Source organism: Ostrinia furnacalis, unplaced genomic scaffold (genome assembly GCF_004193835.3).
Source record: "Ostrinia furnacalis isolate ACB-3 unplaced genomic scaffold, ASM419383v2 OfSCF4162, whole genome shotgun sequence".
Classification (NCBI taxonomy): Eukaryota; Metazoa; Arthropoda; class Insecta; order Lepidoptera; family Crambidae; genus Ostrinia; species Ostrinia furnacalis.
This window is the reverse complement of record NW_021134401.1, coordinates 567,596-592,435: the sequence shown is the minus strand read 5'-3', so window position 1 is coordinate 592,435 and position 24,840 is coordinate 567,596. Positions and strand designations below refer to the sequence as shown.

General features: G+C 38.7%; 2 protein-coding genes across 4 annotated transcripts; one reads left to right on the top strand and one right to left on the bottom strand.

Moving 5' to 3' along the window:
• The first annotated feature begins 2,437 nt into the window (after positions 1-2,437).
• Positions 2,438-13,883, top strand: LOC114358978 (TBC1 domain family member 20). Its single transcript, XM_028313189.1, has 9 exons — positions 2,438-2,664; positions 2,821-2,949; positions 3,124-3,230; positions 3,321-3,458; positions 4,994-5,196; positions 7,131-7,347; positions 8,451-8,560; positions 9,545-9,751; positions 13,576-13,883. Exons 1-9 carry the CDS (start codon positions 2,514-2,516, stop codon positions 13,604-13,606), a joined length of 1,293 nt encoding a protein of 430 aa, XP_028168990.1. The 5' UTR covers positions 2,438-2,513; the 3' UTR covers positions 13,607-13,883.
• Positions 13,884-14,025: 142 nt separating this feature from the next.
• Positions 14,026-23,519, bottom strand: LOC114358979 (group XV phospholipase A2). Of its 3 annotated transcripts, none has more exons than XM_028313191.1 (7): positions 23,116-23,519; positions 22,657-23,031; positions 22,173-22,400; positions 17,816-17,987; positions 15,822-15,944; positions 14,993-15,320; positions 14,026-14,751 (listed from the first exon to the last, which is right to left on the bottom strand). In XM_028313191.1, exons 1-6 carry the CDS (start codon positions 23,198-23,200, stop codon positions 15,032-15,034), a joined length of 1,272 nt encoding a protein of 423 aa, XP_028168992.1. In that variant the 5' UTR covers positions 23,201-23,519; the 3' UTR covers positions 14,026-14,751; positions 14,993-15,031. The 3 variants fall into 3 exon arrangements, with proteins under 3 accessions (XP_028168992.1, XP_028168993.1, XP_028168991.1); XM_028313192.1 differs by having other exon boundaries at positions 14,026-14,759; positions 15,001-15,320; XM_028313190.1 differs by having other exon boundaries at positions 14,026-15,320.
• Positions 23,520-24,840: the final 1,321 nt, after the last annotated feature.

Here is a 24,840-nt window from a genome sequence, read left to right as displayed (position 1 = left end):
TAGGTATGCTCAAATATAAAGCTTGGTCGGCTGCTGTTCCGTTTTGCCGGCAGATATTTTTTTAAGATTATTCAGATGCTATGAAGTTTGAACACGATCTTGACTACTCAAGGGTAAGTTGTCTTAATTCTGTGTGGTCCTACATTTTGTCCTGCTCACTTAGCAAAATGTTACGTGTTTCGTCTTCCTATGGATGGATAACGCCATACTTATACAAAACGTATGAAGTACTTTAAAACAGCCTCTCTGTCTTCTGTATGCAGCTCTACATATTTGAAGTCAGTAAGTACTCGATACATTTATTATTATTGTTTATTCGAATATTGACGTCTTGAACAAAATCAATTTTAATAACGACATCGACAAAAATGTTAGAGGTAAAGCTAGTAAATGTTGACTGACTCTTTGCGCTTAGTAAAACAAGCGGACGGTTCCTCTTGCATCTTCTCCAGCCTATAGAGGCAAGTGCAGCACGGGCAGAAGTAGAGGCGCAGGAACCGCGCCATCTTGGACTTCCTCGTCGTCTTCGAGTAGTCGCTGTCTTGCGAGCTGAAGTACTGCTCATCCTCGTGGCTGCACATGGCGTCTGCCCGCCCATCCAGCTCCGCCGTCAGCGCCTCGCACTTCTCCTCCTCAACCAGCAAATTCTTCTCAGGATCGCGGCTGTGCTGGTGCTCCCACGACGTCAGCGGCAGCAGGTACTCCTCGACGTTCATGCTGTGCTTCGAAGGACTCTGCGACTGCAATATCAGAGTCGCAAGATTCACCATCGAAGAACTGTCCGGTTGATGCAAGCCGTCTCCCAAGATGACATTTCCGACGTTCTCCTTCAAATTGCTGCTCGTCAAGCAGAGCTTCATTCTCAAAACGGTTATGTCCGAATCGCTGGGCCACGATATCACATCCGGCAGAGGACTCTTCGCTCGTTTTGACTTCTGCTTCTTCAATTTCTTATGTATGGACTTCTCGATCGAAAGGCCCGATTCTAAGCTCTTAGCTAAATTCGTGGATCCAGTGCTGTTACTCTCTGAAGGCAGGTTAAAGGCCACCTGACGGACACTGAAATTGCCTTTAGCTTTTTGTATATCAATAATGTCCTCAATTTTCCTAATATTCTCATCTTGGGGAGGAACACTCAGATCCATGATTAATTGTTTTTAAGGGGGATTTATTATTTTAGGAATTTTTATTCATTGAAATTAATATTTTTATTCAAGCAGGCTGTTTTCTGACATTAATTACTCAATTAAACTCATGTCAAAGTAAACCTTAATTATCGGTAAAGAGTTTCTAAAGCATTCCGTATTTATAGCCTGACCAGGAACATAAAAACCCTGGCATAGAGGCGCTTCAATTGCATTTGATAGTGCAACACTGAGTACAGTCGTACATGTGTTAAATTAATAGGCTAAATTTATGTATCAGGATTCAGGATTACGGGCTAATTTGATATTTTCATAAACTAACGAAAAATATTATTAAAGGTAACCTGGTTTAAATAAATTAAATGAAACCATCAATCGAGCTAGTAGGATTTATTTTATTATTCATCAATAATCAAATTCAGAACTTGAATATTCAACTGCAATGTCTGCTCATGAACGCTTCAAACTCGGTACTTCTTTCCCAATTCCATAAAATTCAAAACTTAGAAAGTGACAAAAAACTTTAAAATAGGTAGTTGAAACAGACTACAGCTAATTTTCATAGTGGACTGTACTATACGATAAACATGTCAGTCAATTTGACAACCATTGTCGGAAACATTATTCAATGAAAATATTGTCCGAACCCTTAGTATTTCTCTTCGACAAATACATTAACACATCGTGGACAACTTTTCTTTCACGACTATAAAAATATTTTAGCAATTTAATTCACAAAATCAATTGCAAACATTTAAAATAAAGTTTGTTTACACTTTGACAACAATAGACTGACATGCAAGGTGACATATCAATGAAGTTTTCAGTTACTGTTGCCATTAAAAGAAATTAGTACCATTAGTTTTCCGCAACATGGCGAGGGTTTTTATGTTCCTGGTCAGGCTATACAAATACATGAAATACATATTTAAAAAAATATTGTTTGGGATCCGTAATATTATGCAGATACTTTTTATCTTTGGTTGAGGTTCTAAGTTAGCTGATAGTAAACTACATTCAGCTATAAGTCCGCCTTTACATTGATTTGCGTAGCCGTATGTTTAAAAGCTGCGTGAAATGGAACTACGTCCGTTCAAAAATATGAAACTCACTGCACTGCATCCGAGATGTTGGATAAAATAATTTGAAATTGTTGTCATTTTCAATAATTTTATTTTAAATACGAGCTCCATTTATTTATCCTAAATTAATTACTCTACTTTTTCGCACACAAAATAGAAGTCACTTTGTAAATGTAATACATTTCTGAACGACACACTTCAACAAACGAAATGTCAAATTGTCGTCACGTCAGAAGTCAGAAAAATGGTGTAATGTTTTCGCTCGATTAAATTTTAACTTTCTACGATGGAGTCTAATTTAATAGACACCGATGTCGGTGATAAGTGTAATTTAAATGGTGATTGTTCATCTCCGCCGAAAAAGCCAGCTTTCAACATGAACCACGCCAAAAATATCGATGACATTTCTACGCCTTCCGAATTGAAATTCGATCAAGGTATTGTAAACAATTACATTTAAGATTTAATTACTTCCTGGTTAGAGTCCACAAGTTTATGTTCTACTTTCATATTCATACTTCGAAAGTTAATTAAATTTGTTGCACAAAAGTTAAATGTAACGTAACAATGCTGTGTTGTCACTTTGTGTGCAGAGTTTAACTTCGAGGACCCTGACATCACTGAGAAGAGAAGAGGGATAGAAAAATGCCTATCAGATCCGGATTCAGTTAATTTAGAAGAATGGCAGAACTTGGCCAAAAGCAAAGGAGGTTTAATAAGTGGTGAGTGTTGTTGCTTGCAGTTGTTGTTGCTTGCAGTTTTTTTGTTTACCTCATGAATATGGTGACTAAGTGCTATTTATAAAGATAATAAATTACAGCGTTTGTGAAATAATTACGTTATGTTTGTACAAACAATTTCCAGAGTTGATATTGAAACGGTTTTCTTCTTTGCAGACGATTACAGGAAAACAATATGGCCATTATTAGTTGGAGTGACAAAAGAAGAAATGACAGATCCACCGTCCCTGGATGAACTATCCACACATCCAGAGTATAATCAGGTGGGTTATTATCTTAACGTCTTTCACAAAAATAATACTTATTCTTGTTTTTAAAATAACTATTAACTTTGAATTGACATATTCTTCTAGGTGGTGTTAGATGTGAACAGATCTCTGAAAAGGTTTCCACCTGGTATCCCCTACGAACAACGTGTGGCGTTACAGGACCAACTCACAGTACTTATTCTTCGGGTTATCATAAAGTACCCTCATTTAAAATACTATCAGGTGAGTGACGATACAATATTTTCTATTTATAGATAAATTCTGTCATATCAGTAAGCCAGGATTTCAGCTATTATGTTTACTGAGATAATCAATTATTAAAATAATACTTTGTTACAAATTTTTTTGTTGTCTTTCTACAAAAACTAAATTCAATAATATGGTTCAGCTATTGTAATGATAATGACATGTATACAGTTACTACTTGTTTACAGTTTTAGTAATTATCACCTGACCACATTGGTTATGCCGCTGCACACACACAACTTCCTATTGCCCCTTATCTTAATTAAAAGTTGACATTAATGTTCTTGTCCAATATTCTTGTTAGCAAACAATATGAACTACCTTTTGCATAGGTACTAACAAATAAGGAAACAACTTATATAGTTTTATTTGTGCTTTTAATTGAATTTCAAGTTATAAAATCTGTAAATCTGCAAAAAAGATAAAGATTTCATTCAACTTATTTTAATAAAAAATAATAAGAGAACCACTACACACAATGAATTGTTCAAATGTCAATGACCAAATGTAATTAAAGTAATATGTCAAGGATTGACATATAGATCTTGTGGTCTTATTGTGTTTTAATACCATAATTCATTACAACTACTTTTTTATGATAACAGAAAGAAACACTATAGACAGCTTGCAGAGAAGCATGACATCATGATCTGCTTAGGGTGTATATTTATGCATATTTTTATAACTGAATTGTGTAATCAGTAGCAAATTGTGCACTGTACATGATTTGAAATGTTTTTGAAGTAAAAATGATACTCATGTAGGTGTTTAAACATGTGTAGACGTTACCGTTCCACTTGCCCTTATCTGCGTGCGTGTGCAGGGCTACCTACCCGCTAGAGCATTGGTTCCCAAACTTATTTGAGACGCGCCCCCTTTCGACCATACAAAAATTCCGCGCCCCCTTTAAATTCCCCTCCTCCAGTCAAGATTATTTATTGGTCGTATCGTGCAGTCTGGAATGCATTCTTTCAGCGGTCGCAGGTTTTTTATACTTAAGTACACAGATGGCTCGCGCCCCCCTTTAAGGCTAAGAACTCGTGGCGCGATTTTCACCCGCGCTCGCGGCGGTTGCGGGCCCGCAGCTTCTGTAGAATGCAGATACTTAATATGTAAAAACTAATGCATAACTCACGAAGTGGTTTGCGCCCGCGCGCTCTGCGATCATTCGGCGGGCGACCATTTTGTACCAGTGACTTAGCGAGATGCGATTTTTACCCGCGCCGTGAGTTCTTAGCCTAACCGTGCAAATAACCGCTCCCGTGAGTTTTGAAATAAAACAGCAATTCCACAACCGCTGCGGGCGCGGGTGAAAATCGCGCCGTGAGTTCTTAGCCTAGAGGTCTTTGCGCCTCCCCTGGGGGTGCGCCTCCCACTTTGGGAACCAATGTACGGATGACAGCACATCAAGCTAAACACAGTGGGGTCTTATCTGGTTGTAATACGGGCTATTTTGCAACAAAAATGCTGTCGACTGTACTAGGGCATGAACATGTTTGTGTAATGCGCAGGGCTACCACGACGTGGCGATCACTTTACTCCTGGTATGCGGGTCGGTGTCGTCGTTCCCGATGCTGTGCCGGCTGTCGCACGGCCCGCGCGCGCCGCTCGCTCCCTTCATGCAGACCACTATGCAGCCCACGCAGCACCTGCTCAACTACATGCTGCCCGTGCTGATGAGAGCTGACCGTGATGCTGCGGACTGCCTTGACAAGTGAGCTATAAGTCGAGCCCATACTGCCTTGACAAGTGAGCTATACTCAAGCCTTGACAAGTGAGCTATACCCATCAAGTAGTAAAAATGCTGAGATTCGTATACAAAATCAAATCAAAATCAAAATCAAAAATATTTATTCAGTTTAGACCACAAGTGGCACTTATGAACGTCAATAGAAAATAATAAAAAAGGAAAAAGGTAGCCCTTATGGGGCACTTTACATGTCTCCTTATCTTTTGGGCCCTACCAGCGCTTCGAGACAAACATATGGTTACAGTTTCCTTTAATACCAATCAAGGATAGATCTTTCGTAAAAACCAGCAACTGCTCAACTATATGCTGCCTGTGCTGATGAGAGCTGATCGTGACGCTGCGGACTGCCTTGATAAGTGAGCTATACTATGTTTTCACAGCCCATCAAGTCAAAATACTGATATTCGCATACAGTTTTCTTTAATACCAATCAAGGATAGATCTTTCGTAAAAACCAGCACCTGCTCAACTACATGCTGCCCGTGCTGATGAGAGCTGACCGTGATGCTGCGGATTGTCTTGACAAGTGAGCTATACTATGTTGTCACAGCCCATTAAGTCAAAATACTGAGATTCGTATACTGCTCAACTACATGCTGCCCGTGCTCACGCGAGCTGACCGCGACGCTGCGGATTGCCTTGACAAGTGAGCTATACTGTATTGTTACGGCCCATCAAGTAGTAACAACTACATGCTGCCCGTGCTGATGAGAGCTGATCGCGACGCTGCTGATTGCCTTGACAAGTGAGCTATACTGTATTGTTACGGCCCATCTAGTCAAAATACTGAGATTCGTATAAAGTTTCCTTTAATACCAATCAAGGATAGATCTTTCGTAAAAACCAGCACCTGCTCAACTACATGCTGCCCGTGCTGATGAGCTGATCGCGACGCTGCTGACTGCCTTGACAAGTGAGTTATACTGTATTGTTACAGCCCATCAAGTCAAACTGCTGAGATTCGTATAAAGTTTCCTTTAATACCAGTCAAGGATAGATCTTTCGTAAAAACCTGCTTTTGTAAGTAACCAGAAATGACTGTGTTGTAGCGTACTAGCGGCCCATCCCAACTTCGCACGGTTATAATAAAAACTTATTTTTATACCTTTCCTCTACCAAAATACACGGTCTTTCCCTAATCTCTCTTCTTTTTCTTTTAATAATCTTAGTACCATCAGCACTGTGCTCTACTACTAGTTCCTAGATCTTATTGGTATTATAACATCAATTTTACACGTTTTTAATGACTTTTAGTTTGTTTGGAGAATCATGAATTTCTATATAGAATCGTTATGCAATTACATGTTGATTCAACAGTCTTAAAATTGAATAATCTATAGTGACTTGCTTATTTCTTATTCATAATATCGCTTTGTAAAAGATCACGTTTCTGCAGAAACATGAAGCAATCATAAGTATATTCAACAGTCATTCTAATGCAGTCTACCTACACACCAAAACCGCCGACCCGCCGACATAAGTCGTCTACTTTTGACATGTTTAATTTGAAATGTAACTGCCAACATCAAGCCGTTTGGGCTGTCTGCGGGCTTGGTGTGAAGTCATTAAAAGCCTGTTTCTGACGTGCAATATCTGGATCTCAGTTATCTATACTAATATTATAAATGCGAAAGTAAACTCTGTCTGTCTGTCTGTCTGTCCGTCCTGTCTTGCTTTCACGCCTAAACCACTGAACCGATTTGGATGAAATTTAACATAGAGATAGTTTGAGTCCCGGGAAAGGACTTATCCCGGTTTTTGAAACAGGGACGCTCGCGATAAAGTTTTTCTGTGACAGACAAATTTCCACGCGGGTGAAGCCGCGGATCGAAAGCTAGTCTGAAATAAATACGTTTTATTTTATTTTATTTATTTTATGCTTTAACATAACTTCACAGAGCGCAAGTGGGTACGATGTTCGCCCTCCCATGGTACCTGACATGGTTCGGGCACAGCCTCAACCGTTACTCCGACGTCGTGCGTCTATACGACTACTTCCTCTGCGCGCCGCCATTGTTCCCCGTCTACGTCACCGCCGCCATTGTGGCTTACCGAGGGGATGAAGTGCGCGCGTGTGAGTGCGACATGGCCATGCTGCACTGTCTGCTGTCTAGGGTGAGTTTGGGATATGTTTAGATCGTGTAGCTGGCTGGTTCACTCTTCATGTCTGTGAACAGGCGCTGCTTTCGGGGACTGGTCAATCCAAGTTATTCCAATTTATGTATGCGAGTCATTTCTACTAGTATTTAAGTATGTAATCTGTAAGTCTAGATATTAGCACGTCACTACCTTGTTTAATATACCACGCAATTTTGTATACCCATTATACACTATACAAGAATGCATGGTAAATTCAGTGAACTGCTCCTGAATCGAATGTACCTACTACTGCTATTTCTATTTATTTATATTAACCGGCTGACAGTGGTGACTGAGTTTGTTTCGGCGCTTCTTCTTAGTACTTGCCAAATGTTGGTCTCGAAGCGCTGGTAGGGTAAAAAGATTATGAGACATGTAGAGGCTCCTTAAGAGCAAAATGACGATTTGTAAGAACTATTTATTAGTCTAAACAAATAAAGAAATTTTGACTTTGACTTTGACTTAGATCGTTCGTTCGTTCGTTTCAGGCAAAAGACGTCCACTGCTGTACAAATGCCTCCCCCAAAGATTTCCACAAAGACCGGTCCTGCGCGGCTCGCATCCAGGCTTAGATATTTTTTTCTAAAGCTAATCGTTTTTTCTGATTTTTTTTATGCATAGTCTCTTGCCCTTGTAATGCCCAAGGTCTATCTATCTTTTGTAGTTGTGTTTATATCAACTTGCTAAAGAATGAGTATCCACAATGGTAACCAACATGTTTGAATTTCATCTATGAAAAGAGACGACAGAATACAACATATAGATGGATAGACTGCGAGATAATGTCTTAACTCCCTTTGAATTGATATAAACCTAAACGAATTTGATACATCGATGTGTCATCAATGAGATATTCAATCCCTAGTTTGTGTTTGAAACAGACAGTGTTTGTGTGTTGTGTATCTATGGAACAGCTACAAAATTACGATAAACAACTGATACTTGATTTTCTGCAAATGGTGGATATTTTAGACGCTTGGTAATCGGCGCCATAACAAAATTTTAGGTCACGCTTTCCTAAGCTTGATTGAAATTCAAAGTAATGTGGCAGTTAATAATATCCTTTTTCACTTTTTCAGTTACCAGATGACTTGCCCTTCGAAGACATTCTGGTGACGGCCAAGAAACTGTACGAAGAAAACGACCCAGTTGATCTCGAGCCAGAGGTGGCCGCGCTGGAAAGGAGAGAGTGAGTTCAAATACAATTACCCTTTGTGATAGATAACATTCACAATTCGATCTAAGACTAACATGTTTTGCTTTGTTGATTTTCCGCCAATTTTATGTCGATAAGAAGTAATGAAGCGATAAGTTATAATTTATTGGAAAGATTCAATGAATGGTTAAAGGTTATTTATAGACGGTATTATTGTACATTATCAATTTTGAATGGAATGTTTTCTTATCAGTAAAATTTTCTTGCTATGCACATTTATAAGAATTTAACCAGTAATTCTACATATTGTAATACATAATAACTTTTTAATTAACTGCAATTAGATTTTAAGTAGGTAACTTCAAAAATCACGACACAAGTCCTTTGCCTTCTATTTGATAATTTCGTTTTGGCACTTACCAAGTAAATTTTATAACTGGTAACTTCAACTACTCTATTTAAAGCTATGATGTCCTTTGAACTGTAAACAATGAGGGTTTTCGCGATTGAAAAATCCGCCAGATGGCAATACGTAGACGCGAGGTCCAAATGCTGCATGATTGGTGGATTTTGACATATCTGTCAATGTCATGTCAAAGAATCAGAATCAGAATTTTATTTGCGTAAAAACATGGTATATAAAGATGTTACAGAATTCAGTAGTGCACATGTTTCGCCATTACAAATAGCATGCAAAATTACATTTTAGTCGGTTAATAAATTACAATTATATTATATCAAGTATAGCAATTGGATTTTACATACATAAATATTAGGATTTGATGTCATTAAAATCTTTAATGTCATATATATTTTTTGTCAGTAATAAGCCATTTATATAATCTTGATTTGAATTGGTTAATATTAAAAATAACCAATCACGCAGCATTTGGACCTCACGTCTACGTATTGTCATCTGGCGGATTTTTCAATCGCGAAAACCCTCATTGAACAAAGAATCAATCTAAAGATTTTAATCTTTTTTTAATCAATACCTACACACTACTGCTTCAACAGAGAGGAGCAACGCCGCCTAGAGGAGGAGCGTCTAAAGCGTCGTCAGGCGGCCGTGCGCGCGCGCAACAACCCGTCTCTCACCACGCGCCTGTCGCGGCGCCTCGCCCGTGCTCTGCCCGCGCTCGCGTCGCGGCGAACTCTGCTCGCGACCGCGACCGTGCTGCTCGGCGTCTACGTGTACTACCGCCCCGATCTCCTCTTCAACAGGTAACGCCACGCGTATCAGTTTGTCTTCTTCCGCTATTAGCGTGCTGAGTTGGCGAGAGGCGGTGTGGGTGCTGGTGGTGAAACGTGTAGCGTGAAAACGTGACGTGGCAGGAATAGCAATTTGTGACGGGACATATACAGGGAATGGAATTTAAAATCTACTTTCGATCACTTTAGTCCATACTAATCAATAAATCACCAATTAAATTTTACGACACATCGTACCGTCTGATCATTCTAACATAACCACCTGGAATGCTTAGGTGACCTTAATGTCATTTGATATTTTATTAAAATAAACCTCCCTGTATATGGCTTACCTTGCCACTGACGTTACCTTTGTGAACCACTCAATATAGCATCTACATCGTACTCCTCACCACTTGCCAAATGCGCCCAGAATCATGTTCGAGGTGTCCCTGCCTTTGTTGTAGCGGCTGCTTTTGTAACCTAACTTAAACGGGTATAGGGTATGTTGACTAACAGTCATAATATGACCACTAATTGACGCAGGAATTGCAGTCAGTTTTACTGTATTTTATTTCAAAAATAAACATGTCTAAATTAATTTTAACTGCAATTTCTGTGTCAATAGCTGGAGTTATAGAATGCCATCTTTTGTACTTACTAATTTATAGTTCCTTTATTATCAATGTAATTTTAAACTGGCCTAAAACTGATTCCTAAACGGCTTCTTACCTAACCGCACTGAGTTTGCGTTGATTGAACGAATTATCCTAATGTATTATTAGTGTAACGATATGACATTGCCGCCCCTAACGTTACAAACTACCAGCTTAGCAACTCATTTAATTGTTACTTATTTTAACATGCTATCATTCATAAATAACAATAATACTACGTTTACGAGAGTTTCTGATATTGAAACACGAATGTCTAAACTAAATTATGTGCATTGTTAGATGTTGAATGTTTTATTGGGACATGATGCTCGGGTCAGCTTGGACCATCGATCGGTCCACCAAATCGCTGGTGTGGGAAGACAAACTGATGTGTAGGAGTTGAATTATAAAATTGACTCTATTGTTAGAGATATAAGGGACGTTTTTGTGTGGTAACAGACCGGATAAAATGAAAGTGAACAGTGACTATTTTAAGACGGATAAATAAAGAGTGCATAATTTCAGTAGAGCAGTAATCTGCAAGAGTTCATGTTTTGGTGAAGGGGTATATGCATAACTATTTGATGAAAAAAATACTCAAGATTGTATTAAATTGTATCTTTTTTCTGACGTCACAAAGTTGTAATTGCTGATTGTTCTAAGTTTATTAAAAAATTCATGTTAAATGACTCGGAGATTGGTTAAAAAAATGTCAAAGAACTTGCATATACCCAAACAACAAAAAAGTAAAGAATGAAATTGGCACGCTTTTTACAAATAATTAACAAAATAAAATGTTCTTGTTAATCTGTGCTTTATCGAATCCTAGTGTTCGAATGTATAATGAAATTTCTAATAATGATAGGGTAGGATACTTAATAAAATATTATTGAGAGTACCTCATCTCAGAAATGGGAGTGGAGAGGTCCAACGTCGCAAATCTATTTCGATATCGGAGCAATCCTTTTCTCTTTTGCTCACTTTGGATCGGGTAGAACGAGTGAAAGAAACAGCCGAAATATCGAAATCGCTTTGCTGAACTTATGATGATTGAGGAATGATAAACGGCGGGAAATTCGAGGCTTGGACTGAGATATTTACTGGGAGCTCCGCAGAGAACACAATTGCCTTAACGAAGTATTGCTGCCAGTAAGTTTTTAGACAGCTTACAAGTTTAAGATAGATTGTTCAAGAAAATATTTATTGTACGAACTTGTTGATTAGTGTGAATTTTGAGACATTATTGTTCAACTCTAAAGATGTGCCCATCTACATTCATGGGGGACAATGCTTTTAAAGTAAAACGTTGATTTGAATTCAAGATTGTCTCAGAATTAACATATTGTATGACATAAACATAGGGTAGGCACAATAAGTGATAATTCGATGCTATTGTAGGGTAGACGACCCTGGCCAACAAGACAGAAACAAAAGATAGTTTGTAAATAGATATAACCATGAACACCTCACATTACTACGATTATATTAGACTGGGTTACAAATGTGAGGTTATTATTTATTATGTAAAAAATCCAAATATTCCTTTATTATGAAATTGTTAAATTTGGTTATTCCAACGAATGTTTATCAAAGTAAATTATTCTCAAGTGTGTATATTGTGTTCTAGTTTTGTTGAAAATGTGATATTAATTTTGTTACTTTACCTAGTGGTTAGGATAATGTGTTAATTCATTCCTCAAAATGCGATAACTAATCATAATATTAAAAAGTAACGGATTGTGACACGCGAGTCGCGAGTGTCGCTACAGCGCAACTACGAGGAAGAATTACAAAGCATTTATTAATGTAATGGATAATAACACGCACTGTTATATTGTACAGTTAAGCTATTTCACCTTTAGTTACTTACGTTAAGGTTTCAATTTGCACTATAATTTGTATTATAAACGCTCAGACTGTATTTATGGTTAAGATTAATTTTCCTTGGTTGGTAATACATGAGCTGTGTGTAAGTGTAAACTACCTGCTTTCATGCAAATTGTTTGTTGAATGAATTAATTATGTTACAACGTTGTGATTGACAGATCTTTGAGTGTAATATACGACTGTGTTAGTTCGTATGATTAATGGTAAAAAGTTAGTAATTTATTTTGTAGAAAATAGAATCGCATCATCATCTTATTTCATATTTAGTGATTAAATTTGGTCACGAATTTGTTTTGAACAAATGAATGTATTTTACGATGTACCCTACACGGCAGTCAATAGAACTTTCTAATTAAATATTTTAAACCTTAATATCAAAAATAATTAATACGAATATTATGTGTTATTTTTATCTGTATAATTATTATTTTTTGTTTCTCTACTTTTTCTATGTCTAATTAAGGTGCTAGAGCCTTGTTGATATAATAAAAAATTAAAATAATTAGGCATAGCATTCACGTTAGAAATTATTCTGAAAAACAGTTAGTAAATTATTTTAACACATTTTTTATTCTAAATCAAGAGTTATTTAATTTTAGTATCCGAACCTTAAGGTGAGTATAGACTAGAGCATTTACTTGTAACAGAACAACAATGCGCTCTATGAAATGTTCTAGTCTGTCATCACCTTTAGTGTAAAGGATAATAATAAAATTATCTATGAACATAATCTATGGGTCTCTTCAGTATAACGTGTCTCGCCTGCGACGAGGGATAGTAAAAAGCAAATGTTTAAAGACAAAGAATGGTTTATAAGTCCTAGAACTCGTTTTTCTTTGGAAACCCATAGATTAACTTAGAGAACAGATGAATTTATTTGTCAATTTTTATAATTCCTCACTAAATTGCATCAACGCCACAGAACAAACTGCAGTAAGTTCTGTTTCGTATCATTTCATCGCTGCAGTGTTAAATAGTATTAATAAGCTTTATGTATTGGGGCTATTTATAACTACTATTTAAGAGACATTTGCATGTTTGTACGTCTTTTTGTACGATGTGAACATGGCATTGAACAAACGACCGACTCGCAAATTAAATGTTTATTACGATGAAGTGTTTTAATTTAGATTTAGTTTTTCGTCTCAAAAGTTAAAATGTGTAAAAAGTTTTCGTTCACGTCGCTTTATTTTGCGTTTAGATTTTTCACATTCATTGGTGTAGGTAGTACCTATTAGGTGATGGAATACATCATACAGTATTACATACCTGTCATCAATAGTTTTTAACAATTGTTTTATTTATTTTTTTCAGAAATTACGATGATTCAGTCCGAGAACTGTAAAGGGGTGTTAGGAATATCAAAAATAAAGACAGGAATATAAAGGTAGATTTTTTCTTTATTACCTTATAATAACATGCTAAAATAATTTGGCATTCATAACTTTCTAGATGATTTTTTTGAAGACAACATTTTTGAACACAATAGATATGCATTATGATAATACACACTACATAAATGGACGAAATCTATGATTGTTGAATAAGAATCGAATGATCAAGTTAGAAGACTAATTTCTAATCGAAAATAAATGCTTGTAAATAGCAAATAAACTGTAATTCACAGATGAAAAACAAAAATAATAATTACTTGAAATAATAAACTTTGTATTTTAAAGTGAGAGGTATTTATCACAGCCGTACAAGCTTAAGTGTCTCTACCAATAAAGATACAATCAGATGAGTAAAATTTTCTACTTATTAATTAAAATATTTGTTTGGTAGCCTAATTCCTAAAATTAAAATAAGAGAGCAATTAAGTATTTAACATTAACTGGGTCTTTAATATTAAAGCTGACATGACAGAGAGTGAAATATGTTCAAGCGAAAATCGTTTAATCCACATTTACCTATTAACATAAAAATTATATTGACTAATAGATGCTCCATTATCCTAAATATTTTTCTTAATAGTATTATGCGACTTGAGCAAAACTTAGAATTAAAGTATCTGAGTTGATCAAGAATGGCAAGTTGTATTAAAAATTAAATTAAAATTATTTTATTTCCAGTATAGATGTACTGATAATAAAAATTGTCATACATTATAGAAGTTATTGAGAGCTATGATAGAAGATATTTTTCTAATAATATAATTATATTCATTTCTTACGGGGTCGAACTTTAAAATCACTGGGATCATCAGCAAAATTAATTAATTTCATTTGTCTATACGCGGCAGCTAGATTTTGATACTAATTAAATTTAATTACTAGATAAGTAAATAGTAGTGTGAGAGCAGAAATTCTCGTAAATATTTTGTCTTGTCGAAGATACTCAGAACCATTGCTGCACCTCATGTAGAATACATATTTTATGGCTAGGTAAAAGCCCTAAACTAAAGGAGCAAGGATCAAAACTAAACATTGCGCCTTACATTACTAAATCACGGAGGTCGTTCAACAATATTGAGAATTCTAAGCAGCGATGGTCAATAGCAGAGTAAATACAAATGAGTAGGTCATCTTCATAGAAACGCACCGAGCGCGCCAATATACGTATGAGGCGCGCACACACTGACAAAATTCGGTGCAACCACGACTGGCTCCCCGCTAATCCCCGCTAAATTTTGTCAGTGTGTGCGTGCGTGCCGCATACGTGTTGGCGCTCTCACATACAAACCGAGCCCGTGCGTTTCTATGAAGATGACCTACTCATTTGTATTTACTCTGTCAATAGGAAGATTCTTGGATTCAAAACCTGGGCACCTTCAGTCGTCCATGGTCATGACGGTGGTGATGTACTCGATGGCCCGCGGGTCGTGCAGGATCTTGAGGTGCTCCGCGCCCGGCAGCGCCAGGGCCTTGACCGTGCGGCCCCGGGCCCCCCTGGCCCCCGCCGGGGCCCCCCTGGCCCCCACCCGGGCCCCCCAGGCCCCCGCGCGGCGCGGGCGCCAGAACTGGCACGCGCTGAGCGAGCGCAGGTTGACGGTGCCGTCGCCGTCGCCCATCGCCAGCGTCGGGTACCCGTCGAGCCATGTGCCCGGCTTGTACACCAATCTGGAAGGGAAATGTGAGATTTGGAGATGTTGTTTAAGTAGACGGAGAAAAAGGCTCTGTATTCCCATTCTCTGTAGATGTTGTGTCAATTTAATATCCAGTCAGCAGGAACCTATAAAACCTCTAGTTTTAAGTTTGCAAAAGTTTCGTTGCCGTTTGAGAAATACGATCTTGACGTAGTTTTTGAAAATACGATGCGTTTTCCGGTAGGTTGCTTACACTCCAGAACCTTGCTGCCTCATCGACCGTCAGTTCTATGTACTATACCCTGTCCATTCACTTCAGCTTGGAAATCCGCCAGGCTATGTCAGCGACTTTAGTTCGTTTATGTGGAAATCATCGGCGGACGCCTATGTTCAGCAGTGGACATCCTATGGCTGAAATGATGATGATGAATACAGGGACGAGACCAGCCTTGATCTGTCAATAGGCCATATAGGCCGCGGCCACTGGACGAGACTGGAAAGATTTCTTTGCATAACATTTTTAAAGCGCACTCACTTCTCAACGGTGGAGATGTTATACCCGTAGAGGCAGTGCACGTCGACGCCGGGCGCGCTGAAGTCGCCGCTGAAGCGCTCCGTGTCCTTGCGCATCTCCCACGCGTTCGGCAGCTCCATGTCACTGCAATAATGGCCTTTATTTGTATGGACTGTAGGGTTATATAGTCGTACGATTCAGGTGTACCACTCACGCATTATTATGGTTATTGTTTTTACAGAAGAAATAAAAAGGAGACGAAATACAGATACATAAGCCCAGAAAGATTTTGTTATTGCAAGAATTGAAGTCGAAATGGTTCGGCAAAATCGTTATTAATATTTAGTTAAATTTAGTTTCAACAATACATGAATAGCATGTAATGATATTGAAAATGCAACTCATTGTAAAACCTAACCTTTGAAACTTAATGTTTTGTTATAAATAAACATTTTTAATTCTTATCTACCTATAATAATTGGATAATAATAATATGTTGTATTGACAACAAATAAACGAAGCAGAGTAATATCATACGTAATAATTACGTCACATTTGACGCGTCAAGTAGTCATTAGGTCAAAGATCTATCTGCCTGAAGTGTATTGTTGATTTCATCAAATGTAATAATGTAATGTATTATGTAGGAAACATAAGTATACTATTTATTTATTTTTGAAGAGCAACGAGTTAAGTTACATTGTTTTAGAAAGGGAAAAAAGTGGCATTTTTGTAACTAAATCTACTGAAAACACGGATATGCAACACATTAAAATTCACGCTTCGGAGCACGCCCAGTGGTCAGGCGCCGATAACGGCTTATAATAATTTGTAATCACACTCACAGTTCAAACGATGCGATGGGTAAATAACGACACTAAACAAGCTGTTCAGGATAAAAATCAGATTAAAAATAAATTCAAACAACGTAAAGTAAATGCACATGTAATTTGTGTTCGTTTCTCAACGACAATCCTCGCATGCCTTGCGATACATCTCTTCCTCTCGTTCACTAGGGATTAACTAAATGAGGTTGGACCATCACTACACATACAGTCCTCTCAACTTAAGCTGAGAATTGCATTTGTGTGAGTGCACACCGATAGTTTAGAGTGGCAATCGGCTTGAAGCGCGGCGCGTCCCGCGCATGGTTTATTATAGCAAGCGGCCTGAAGCGCGGCGCGTCCGCCACGCACCGCTTCCTTGTCGCTCACATACTTCACTTCACCCCCGGTACTGGTAGCAGATACGTGTAATTTTATGTAATTGTGTTCCAAATATTAGTGAAATGGCTCCTACTGTAAGTGAATTTCCTGTACGAAATCCATTAAGCAGCCAAGTGAAAGAAATTTTATGCAAATTGAATACGTATTTTAAAGGTGTGAACGAAAAGTTTTTAGTCTGTTTTTATTTTGTAATTTTATAAAGTTTGTCTTTTTGTTGTATTTTATAAGGCTGGCTGGACGCCCTCTCTATAAACGGTGCTCGCAGAATATCAGCGTCGAGGTACTTCGTGCCTTGGCATATGCTGAGCGAGGACCTGTTTTTATTTATTTATTTATTTAAAAGGATGTGTCAAGTGTCGTTACATCGGCCCAATTGGTAGCAAGTGTTTTATAGACTTCCTTTTAATAAAACATAAATTTTATTTGTATGTGTTTTACTAACGGTACTTTTGGCGATCACTCACACAAATGCAATTCTCAGCTTAAGTTGATAGGACTGTAGTGATATCAATATTTGTGTTCAGAATAGCCTGCTCAGTTTTAATTAGAAGTTTAAAGCTAAGCGTCCACATGTCGGTATCGTACGCATCGGACGTATCGCACGCAACGGATCGTAGTATTATTTATATAGAAACTCATATAAGTGCGTCCACCTGTCGCACATCCGATACGATGTGTTTCGCACGATGCGTCCGTTGCGTACGATACCGACAAGTGGACGCTTAGCTTAACAGCCTCTCTCGTAGTAAAAAGAATTAAGAAGTGTTTATCAAGTGATCGAGCACTCACGTGAAGAGTTTCTGGAGGTGCTGGATGGTGTAGTTGAACTTGTCGGTCTGCACCAGCACCTCGGCCGGCTTCCACAGCAGCGGCGACGGCAGCAGCCACGCCAGCGACGGGCACGTGATCTGCTGTGCGCGCATCACGCTCTCGCGCAGCATCAGCGAGCCTAGGTCGTCGCCTGGGAGGGGGACAAACACATTTTTACAACAAGCCAACTGGCTTAGGATCATCATCATTTCAGCCAGATGTCTATTGCTGAACACTCGGTACACTCTTGCTTGCCAGAGTGCCATTAGCTTAGGCTCTGACCACCGACTTTTAGTTGGTCGATAGTTAGGCCCGATTCTAATTTGTATGAAGAATCGGCGATGTCGGTGTAAAAATGTGCGCACTTCCATACATGCCCATATTGATTAACTGCCCGACTAAACCATCGGTCGACAAATAATCGGTGGTCTGCGCCTAGGCTTATTGTTGTTTTGATTCAACGATATAATTATATCCTATGCAGGTCGGTTTCTAGGGCAAACGATACACGTAAATGGCTTTTATTATTGACGATAACGAATCCCGGTTACTTAACGCTAATGATTGAGTCACATCAACCAAATATCAAATCAAAACGAAGTTTAAGCATGAAAAAGCCAAGTTACACAATGACTGTTACTAATCTATAAGCGCCTACAATAAAACTCACTCAGGTGCACGGAGCAGGCACCTGTGCGAAACCATTATCCACCCACTGTCTAAACAAAATATGTTCATTTAATTTGTAGCTTCATTTAATTTTATTCCCATCATTGTGCCTCTTGCAGAATGTAATGATAATGTTATCACATAATTTATTATTTAATTATCGCCAGCATGTCATGTATTATTTTAATTAAAAAAACATTCATAATTTACAAAAATAAACATACAATACAGAAATAGAATAAAGCCATAGCCATAGAAGGTAACACGGAAAGGCGCGGGGTGTCCGCGCTCTCTCGTCTAGTGCACTACAGACTAGAGGTGGGCGCCACGCCGGCGCGCCGCCGCCGCCGCGAATTTTTCCACGCCGCCGCCGCCGACGACCAGCTGTCGGCGCGCCGATACTGATACTGTACCAACTATTTGCAATTTATTCCTCTCCTATACTGTACTTTCTGGATTTGTGTTTCGAACGCAGAAGAACTAACTATAATATTTTATTCTTTAATGCCATATAAATTAGTACACAATGCGAACTTAATGCCGTTGATATACTAATAAACTGATTGAATAACTTAATATTAACTGTATAAACTAACAGTTAATCCAGTACATTATTCAAGTTGCTGCTTGGTCTAGTGGATAATTGATTGTGAGAGGCGCCGGTCCCTCTTGTTGTCAAGAAAAAAATCGCCGCATTCATCTGGCAGACAACCCACACTATTAGACTATACGGATAGCGAATCACTCACACAGAGATTGGCAAATATGTCTCGGAATGCAAATGGAAACCACAAACTCTGGAAGGCAACAAAGTACCTCCCTCAAAGTGTTCTCCGCCTATTAGGTCCGGTAATACATGAGTGCGAACTGAAAAGAAAAATTTCAGACTTTTGCTAAATGACAAGTCGGTTTATTTAAACCCATTGACACGGATAATCCAACAAATCTACAATTCAATCCAAAAAATAAGATCAATCATTGGACTTATCAGAGACTTGCAGCTATGTCTGCCTTTGATTCCTACTGATGATGGTGATTCATCCGACCGTTTTCGGTTATGGCGAACACTTCGACTTAGTTGCCTTGGCGGCGCTGGTGCGCCCGAAGATGGCTTACATAGCCGATCTTCGCGGCAAACTCCTCGCACATTGAGAGTATCTGAGCACGCCGCCAACATAAATACATAATTATAGTGAATGGCGGCAGATGAACGGGATTTACATCATCGCGTTCATTCGCGTTGAGTTCAGTTGAGCTTGCGGACTCGCCTCTTCACAATTTCCCGTCATTCTAGGCGCTGTGCTGCCAAACCTTCCCATTGTGATTTTAGAGGGCCCGTTTTGCATCTTTTCATGTGCTGCTTCTGGATATCTTTGTACTTGACTATCTGAGAAGTTGACCGCCATGTTTCCGCTTGCCCTCCTCAAGTTCAAAGTAGAAGATTGATTCCTACTACGCTAAGAGGGACAAAAAACGCAGGAGAACCAAAGTGACTGACATAGCCCGCAGAATCGCTAAAATCAAGTGGCAGTGGGCGGGGCACATAGCCGCTGTGATGGCCGCTGGGGCAGGAAAGTTCTTGAGTGGCGACAACGAGCCGGAAGACGTAGCGTGGCAGGCCTCCCACTAGGTGGACCGACGATTTGGTGAAGGTCGCGGGAGGTGCCTGGATACGAGCGCGCAGGACCAGTCTTTGTGAAAATCCTTGGGGACAGGCCTTTGTCCAGCAGTAGACGTCTTTCAGCTGAAAAGAACGCTAAAAGAGATGGCTAAGCTAAAGAAATAGCCAAAATAGACCCTCACCTGCATTTGATCTGAATTCCATGAACTCCATGGTCTTGACAATGACACACTGAGTGAGAACCTCGCAAGTTTCTTTACTTTGGAAATGATCCATAAGGCTGGCAAGTCGCTATCACTCAATAATAATCTGACATTTGTATTGTTAAAAATTAAATGAAATTAAATGTTAAAAATTATGGAAAAGGATCATTCTTGCTCGTTTATTCCCTTGCCTAACCCATGACTAACTATGACCCATGTAATATAGTATACCCGACCATAAATTTTATCAAAAACCATATCAACCATAATCAGTATAATGTTTAGAAAAGATAGAATCCTGTACTGCTTTCGTGGCGGCTTCAGCTGGGTTTAGCACAAAGGACTACTCTATGAAATTAAAAAGTACCTTCCAGCACACTTCTACTACCTGCTGATGGAGTCTTATCTTAGTGACAGACAGTTTTAAACCAAACTCCTTGACAAAATCTTCTCTTTTTAGCTGCAGAGCTGGAGTACTCCAGGACTCTGTACTTGGTCCGGTAGGTACTCTATAACATTTACTAGTAAAGTAGTCTAGACACCAGAAAGCTGCGGTCTTCTTCAAATGTAACTGCGATCTTAAAGCGACTAGACTGTTGCAAAGTCAGCTAAATGCCACTGATGCTTGGCTGATCGAGTGGCGCATGTATGCAAGCGCCGAAGTCTCACCATATTATCATTTAAGACGTGAAACTTATCCTCTAGCCAATCTAGACCTCGACACATTACTATAATCAACCTGCAATAAAAACTTGGACCGTAGCATGACATGGAAAGACCATAAATATAAATTAAACAGATATAATATTTGACCGACACTCAGCTAATCCAACATTAACTATGTGCCTCCAAAGAGCTCAAAAATACATGTTAAGGGTACTTTTATCGGCACATTGGTACGCTCGCCTTTAGGAAACACATGAGAACCTGATCTCACTGAAGACCGATATCCAAATATCAAATTATCTATGATCAAGAGGGCTAATTTACTAGGGTAAACCACTGCTCCAGTGGCTCTACCGTGTCAAACCCCAACTAACTGCAAATCACCTGATTAGTCTTGACGACAGATACTAAAAAAGCAGATTTAAAAAAAAACCTAATAAATAAAGGTCAAACAAGGTCACGCCGCCGACGCCGCCGCCGCCGAAGTCAAAAAGTCGGCGCGCCGCCGCCGACCAATTTTATATCGGCGCCCACCTCTACTACAGACAGAGTAAATACAAATTTCTCTATGCTACAGGTAAGTATTAAACAAAACTTATTTATGTACTTTTACTTGTTAATGGCACTGAATATGACTATCAATGTAACCAACTCATAAAAAAGATAAGACATATTAAAGCAGTAAAATTATAACTGTTTAATTAATACAGATAGAATAAAGTAATTACCTACACTGGTGAGGAATAATTAATAGGGGCCAATGTACTTTATTACAACTAGAAATAAATGTTGCAGTATAACAGTTCTACAACTCATTAGAAGACTTAATTTGACAAACTCCTATTTTGCAAGTCCTATGTATTTTTAGATACCTACCTACAGTTTGTTGAACTTAGTTATGCAACTTGTTTCGTGTGTTTTAAATAAATAAACAAAGATAGTACTTTAGGTTGTAGCATCATAATACAAAGCAGGAAAAATTTAACATTAGTAGTACCAGCTATGTGGCGATTGAAATGACGGCACATTCTGGACATGGAGAGCCAGAATTAATCATGGAGGGAGTCCCAGTGGGGATTCTGCTCTCATCGCTTCTAATCACACAAAATTTCTGGTCATAGTCTTCTGACTAATTGCATGATAGAGTAAATTATATTAAAAAAAAGTAGTACCATACCTATAGCAAATACTTTAAGAGCTTTGACAGAGCCTCCCCAAGGAGTGGAGAGGGACACCATCCGCCGGATGTACTGGTCCTTCCAGGCCTGCGTCTGCAGCCGCAGGAAGTGCAGCGCCATGGAGCCGCCCATGCTGTGCACCACCAGCGTCACGGCTGACTTGTTGTTCCTGTTGTAGCTCTCTTCCACCAGGGACTTTAACTTTGGAAAGAAATCAACATTTTCATCTGAAATTTTAAAAATAATGTGTTGTTATTATTTTTTCTACATATTCTTAACTTAATCTGTTATGAGAAACATAATACTACTACATGTTTTGAATACAGTGCCACAGTATAAATCATTTACCTGTTCTTTTCCTTAATTTAGAAAAAATAAAATCTTTATTCAATTTAGATCAATAATTGGCACAACAAATTAGAAACAAACTGTTAGGCAATGTAAACAAGCATTGTAAGACAAAGAATATGTAACAACACTTACTAGGTGCTTTCCTGAAGTCATATGGAGCTCCTCTTATGGAGACATTTCTAACATATCCCACTTTCACGAGGGCATCAGCGATGGTGTTGAAGTAGGCTCCGGGCGACTCGTGCGAGGGATCCAGCCACTCCACCGGCTCTGCGTTACCCCAGCCCGGCACCCTGATATCAACCCCTGCTGGGTTCCTTGTGGTACGAGTGACATTGTCATACTCTAACCTAGTGTTGTCCACAAAGCAGTCGATCACAAATGGGACAAGCAGCTCCAAATTTAACCAGATATTGAAATAGTCCGTAGACGTCTTCGCACAGATATAGTGCACCACAGATGATTTGTTCAGCTTCGCTTCCAGCTGACTACCCCCATCACCTGGAACTAAAGTAAATGCAAAATTTTTGAACTGCTCACTCGATTTTAAGCTACAATAATTTTGTAAATGAAAAATGTTTCTGTACTCACTCAAAATAACTGGTGACAATCCAAAGGAATCCTGCGCCAGAATACAATAAGTAAATATCAGCACGAATTTGAATTTTCCACTCATTTCATCAAACCCTGATGCACGTTTGGTGTCGACACTTATACTCGGTTATTCGAACCTGTTAATTCTCGAATGTTATTTCCTTTATTTTACGTAAGAATTTGTGCGATCGATGTAAAATCACGGACTCCAATGACGTAGTGGGTCGTTCGATGTTTTTCTCGTAGATACTGGCGGGGGGGAACAAACACGCGAATGATAACAACAAAATCAACCGTTATAACAATCCTTCAGACAATAATCATCAAGACCACTCTGAGTACGATAATTAATTGATAAGATTTATAAATAATAATGCACAATCACTTCTTCTTCTTCTTCTTTTATTTTGGCCACAACTTGGTTTTGAGAACCACGATTTCGCCAATGTCACGTAATCAGCTTTGACAAAGTTTACAGGGTTTTTAAAAATTCAAAAATGTTTAAGTTTAAAATGTTAAGCTAAATTATTTGTGTGAGTACCTTAAACAAAAAAGACATCACAAATTGAGACAACACAAATATATACATAATACCGATTAAAATAAATGGAAGAAAGAGGGTAGGAAGGAGGAAGGTTGGGAGGGGAAAAATAATTTGGATTACCTACAAACGAATTTTGCGGGATTGGATAAATTTTGATAACTGTTTTAAAAGCGGGGGATTCATTGAGTTTAATAAACATTTAATATTAGTAGGGCGAGGGACGCTTTCAGGGAGGAAATCTAATAAGGAGGAACCTATGTTTGGACAGTTGAAGAAAATATGATTAGTATTACCTTCGTCTAAGCCACATTCACACAAGGAACTATCCTTTATGTGCATCTTCGCTAAGTGAACCGGAGTACACGCATGACCAATTCGCAACCGACATATAATAGAGACAGTACTTTTAGGTAAGTGTTTATATTTAAAAAACCATGGTCTAAGGGGAATATCCTTCTGAATGTCTGCGTAATATTTGCCAGCCAACCTTTTTGAGTTGTCCCAATGTATTCTCCACGATTTATAGAGATGGGCTTGGGAGAGAGATGCAGCATCGTGAGAAAATAAAGAATAATGCTCCAGTGAACCGAAGGTTATGGCATGTTTAGCACATGAGTCGACAGATTCGTTACCCGGGATTCCTCTGTGACTAGGAATCCAAGCCAATACTACATTGATATCTTTCAAACGGCAATCGAAAAGGGCTTGTCTTATTTTTAGAACGGTGGGAAATTTTACTTTAGATTTGAAAGGGTTAGCCAGAATTGATTGGAGACAACTAAGGGAGTCCGAGAAAATTAAAACATTATTTAGTGAATGAGATTTCGCATAAAGTATGGCTTCTAGAATTGCTATTGCTTCACCGGTGAAAACCGATGTAACAGGGGGACATTTAAAACTAAGTGCGACTTTGTACACAGGTATCCACACTGCTGCGCCGACACAGCCGTCATCAACGAGCTTGGACGCATCTGTGTACATCGTGAGCCAGCCCTGCCAGTGTTCAGCCAAAATATTTCTGAATTCTTGAGGAGCTGTAGGAGAGTCTTTTGAAATACCAAAATTAAGGATAATAGGAGGTTGAAATACTAATGATTCGAAGCTGTTGGAGAAGAGGGGGGAAATATCAATTTTAGTAATGGGACACGGGAGACGACCAAATTTCTGGACATCCGTCA

Bases quoted from the DNA above. Each gene is read 5' to 3' on its own strand.
- LOC114358978 (XM_028313189.1), top strand. From the start codon at position 2,514: ATGGAGTCTAATTTAATAGACACCGATGTCGGTGATAAGTGTAATTTA. The intron at 2,950-3,123 runs GTGAGTGTTGTT...TCTTCTTTGCAG, and splicing joins CAAAGGAGGTTTAATAAGTG to ACGATTACAGGAAAACAATA. The intron at 7,348-8,450 runs GTGAGTTTGGGA...TCACTTTTTCAG, and splicing joins TGCACTGTCTGCTGTCTAGG to TTACCAGATGACTTGCCCTT.
- LOC114358979 (XM_028313190.1), bottom strand. From the start codon at position 23,200: ATGAGTGGAAAATTCAAATTCGTGCTGATATTTACTTATTGTATTCTG. The intron at 23,032-23,115 runs GTGAGTACAGAA...CATTTACTTTAG, and splicing joins ATTGTCACCAGTTATTTTGA to TTCCAGGTGATGGGGGTAGT. The intron at 22,401-22,656 runs GTAAGTGTTGTT...TTAAAATTTCAG, and splicing joins TGACTTCAGGAAAGCACCTA to ATGAAAATGTTGATTTCTTT.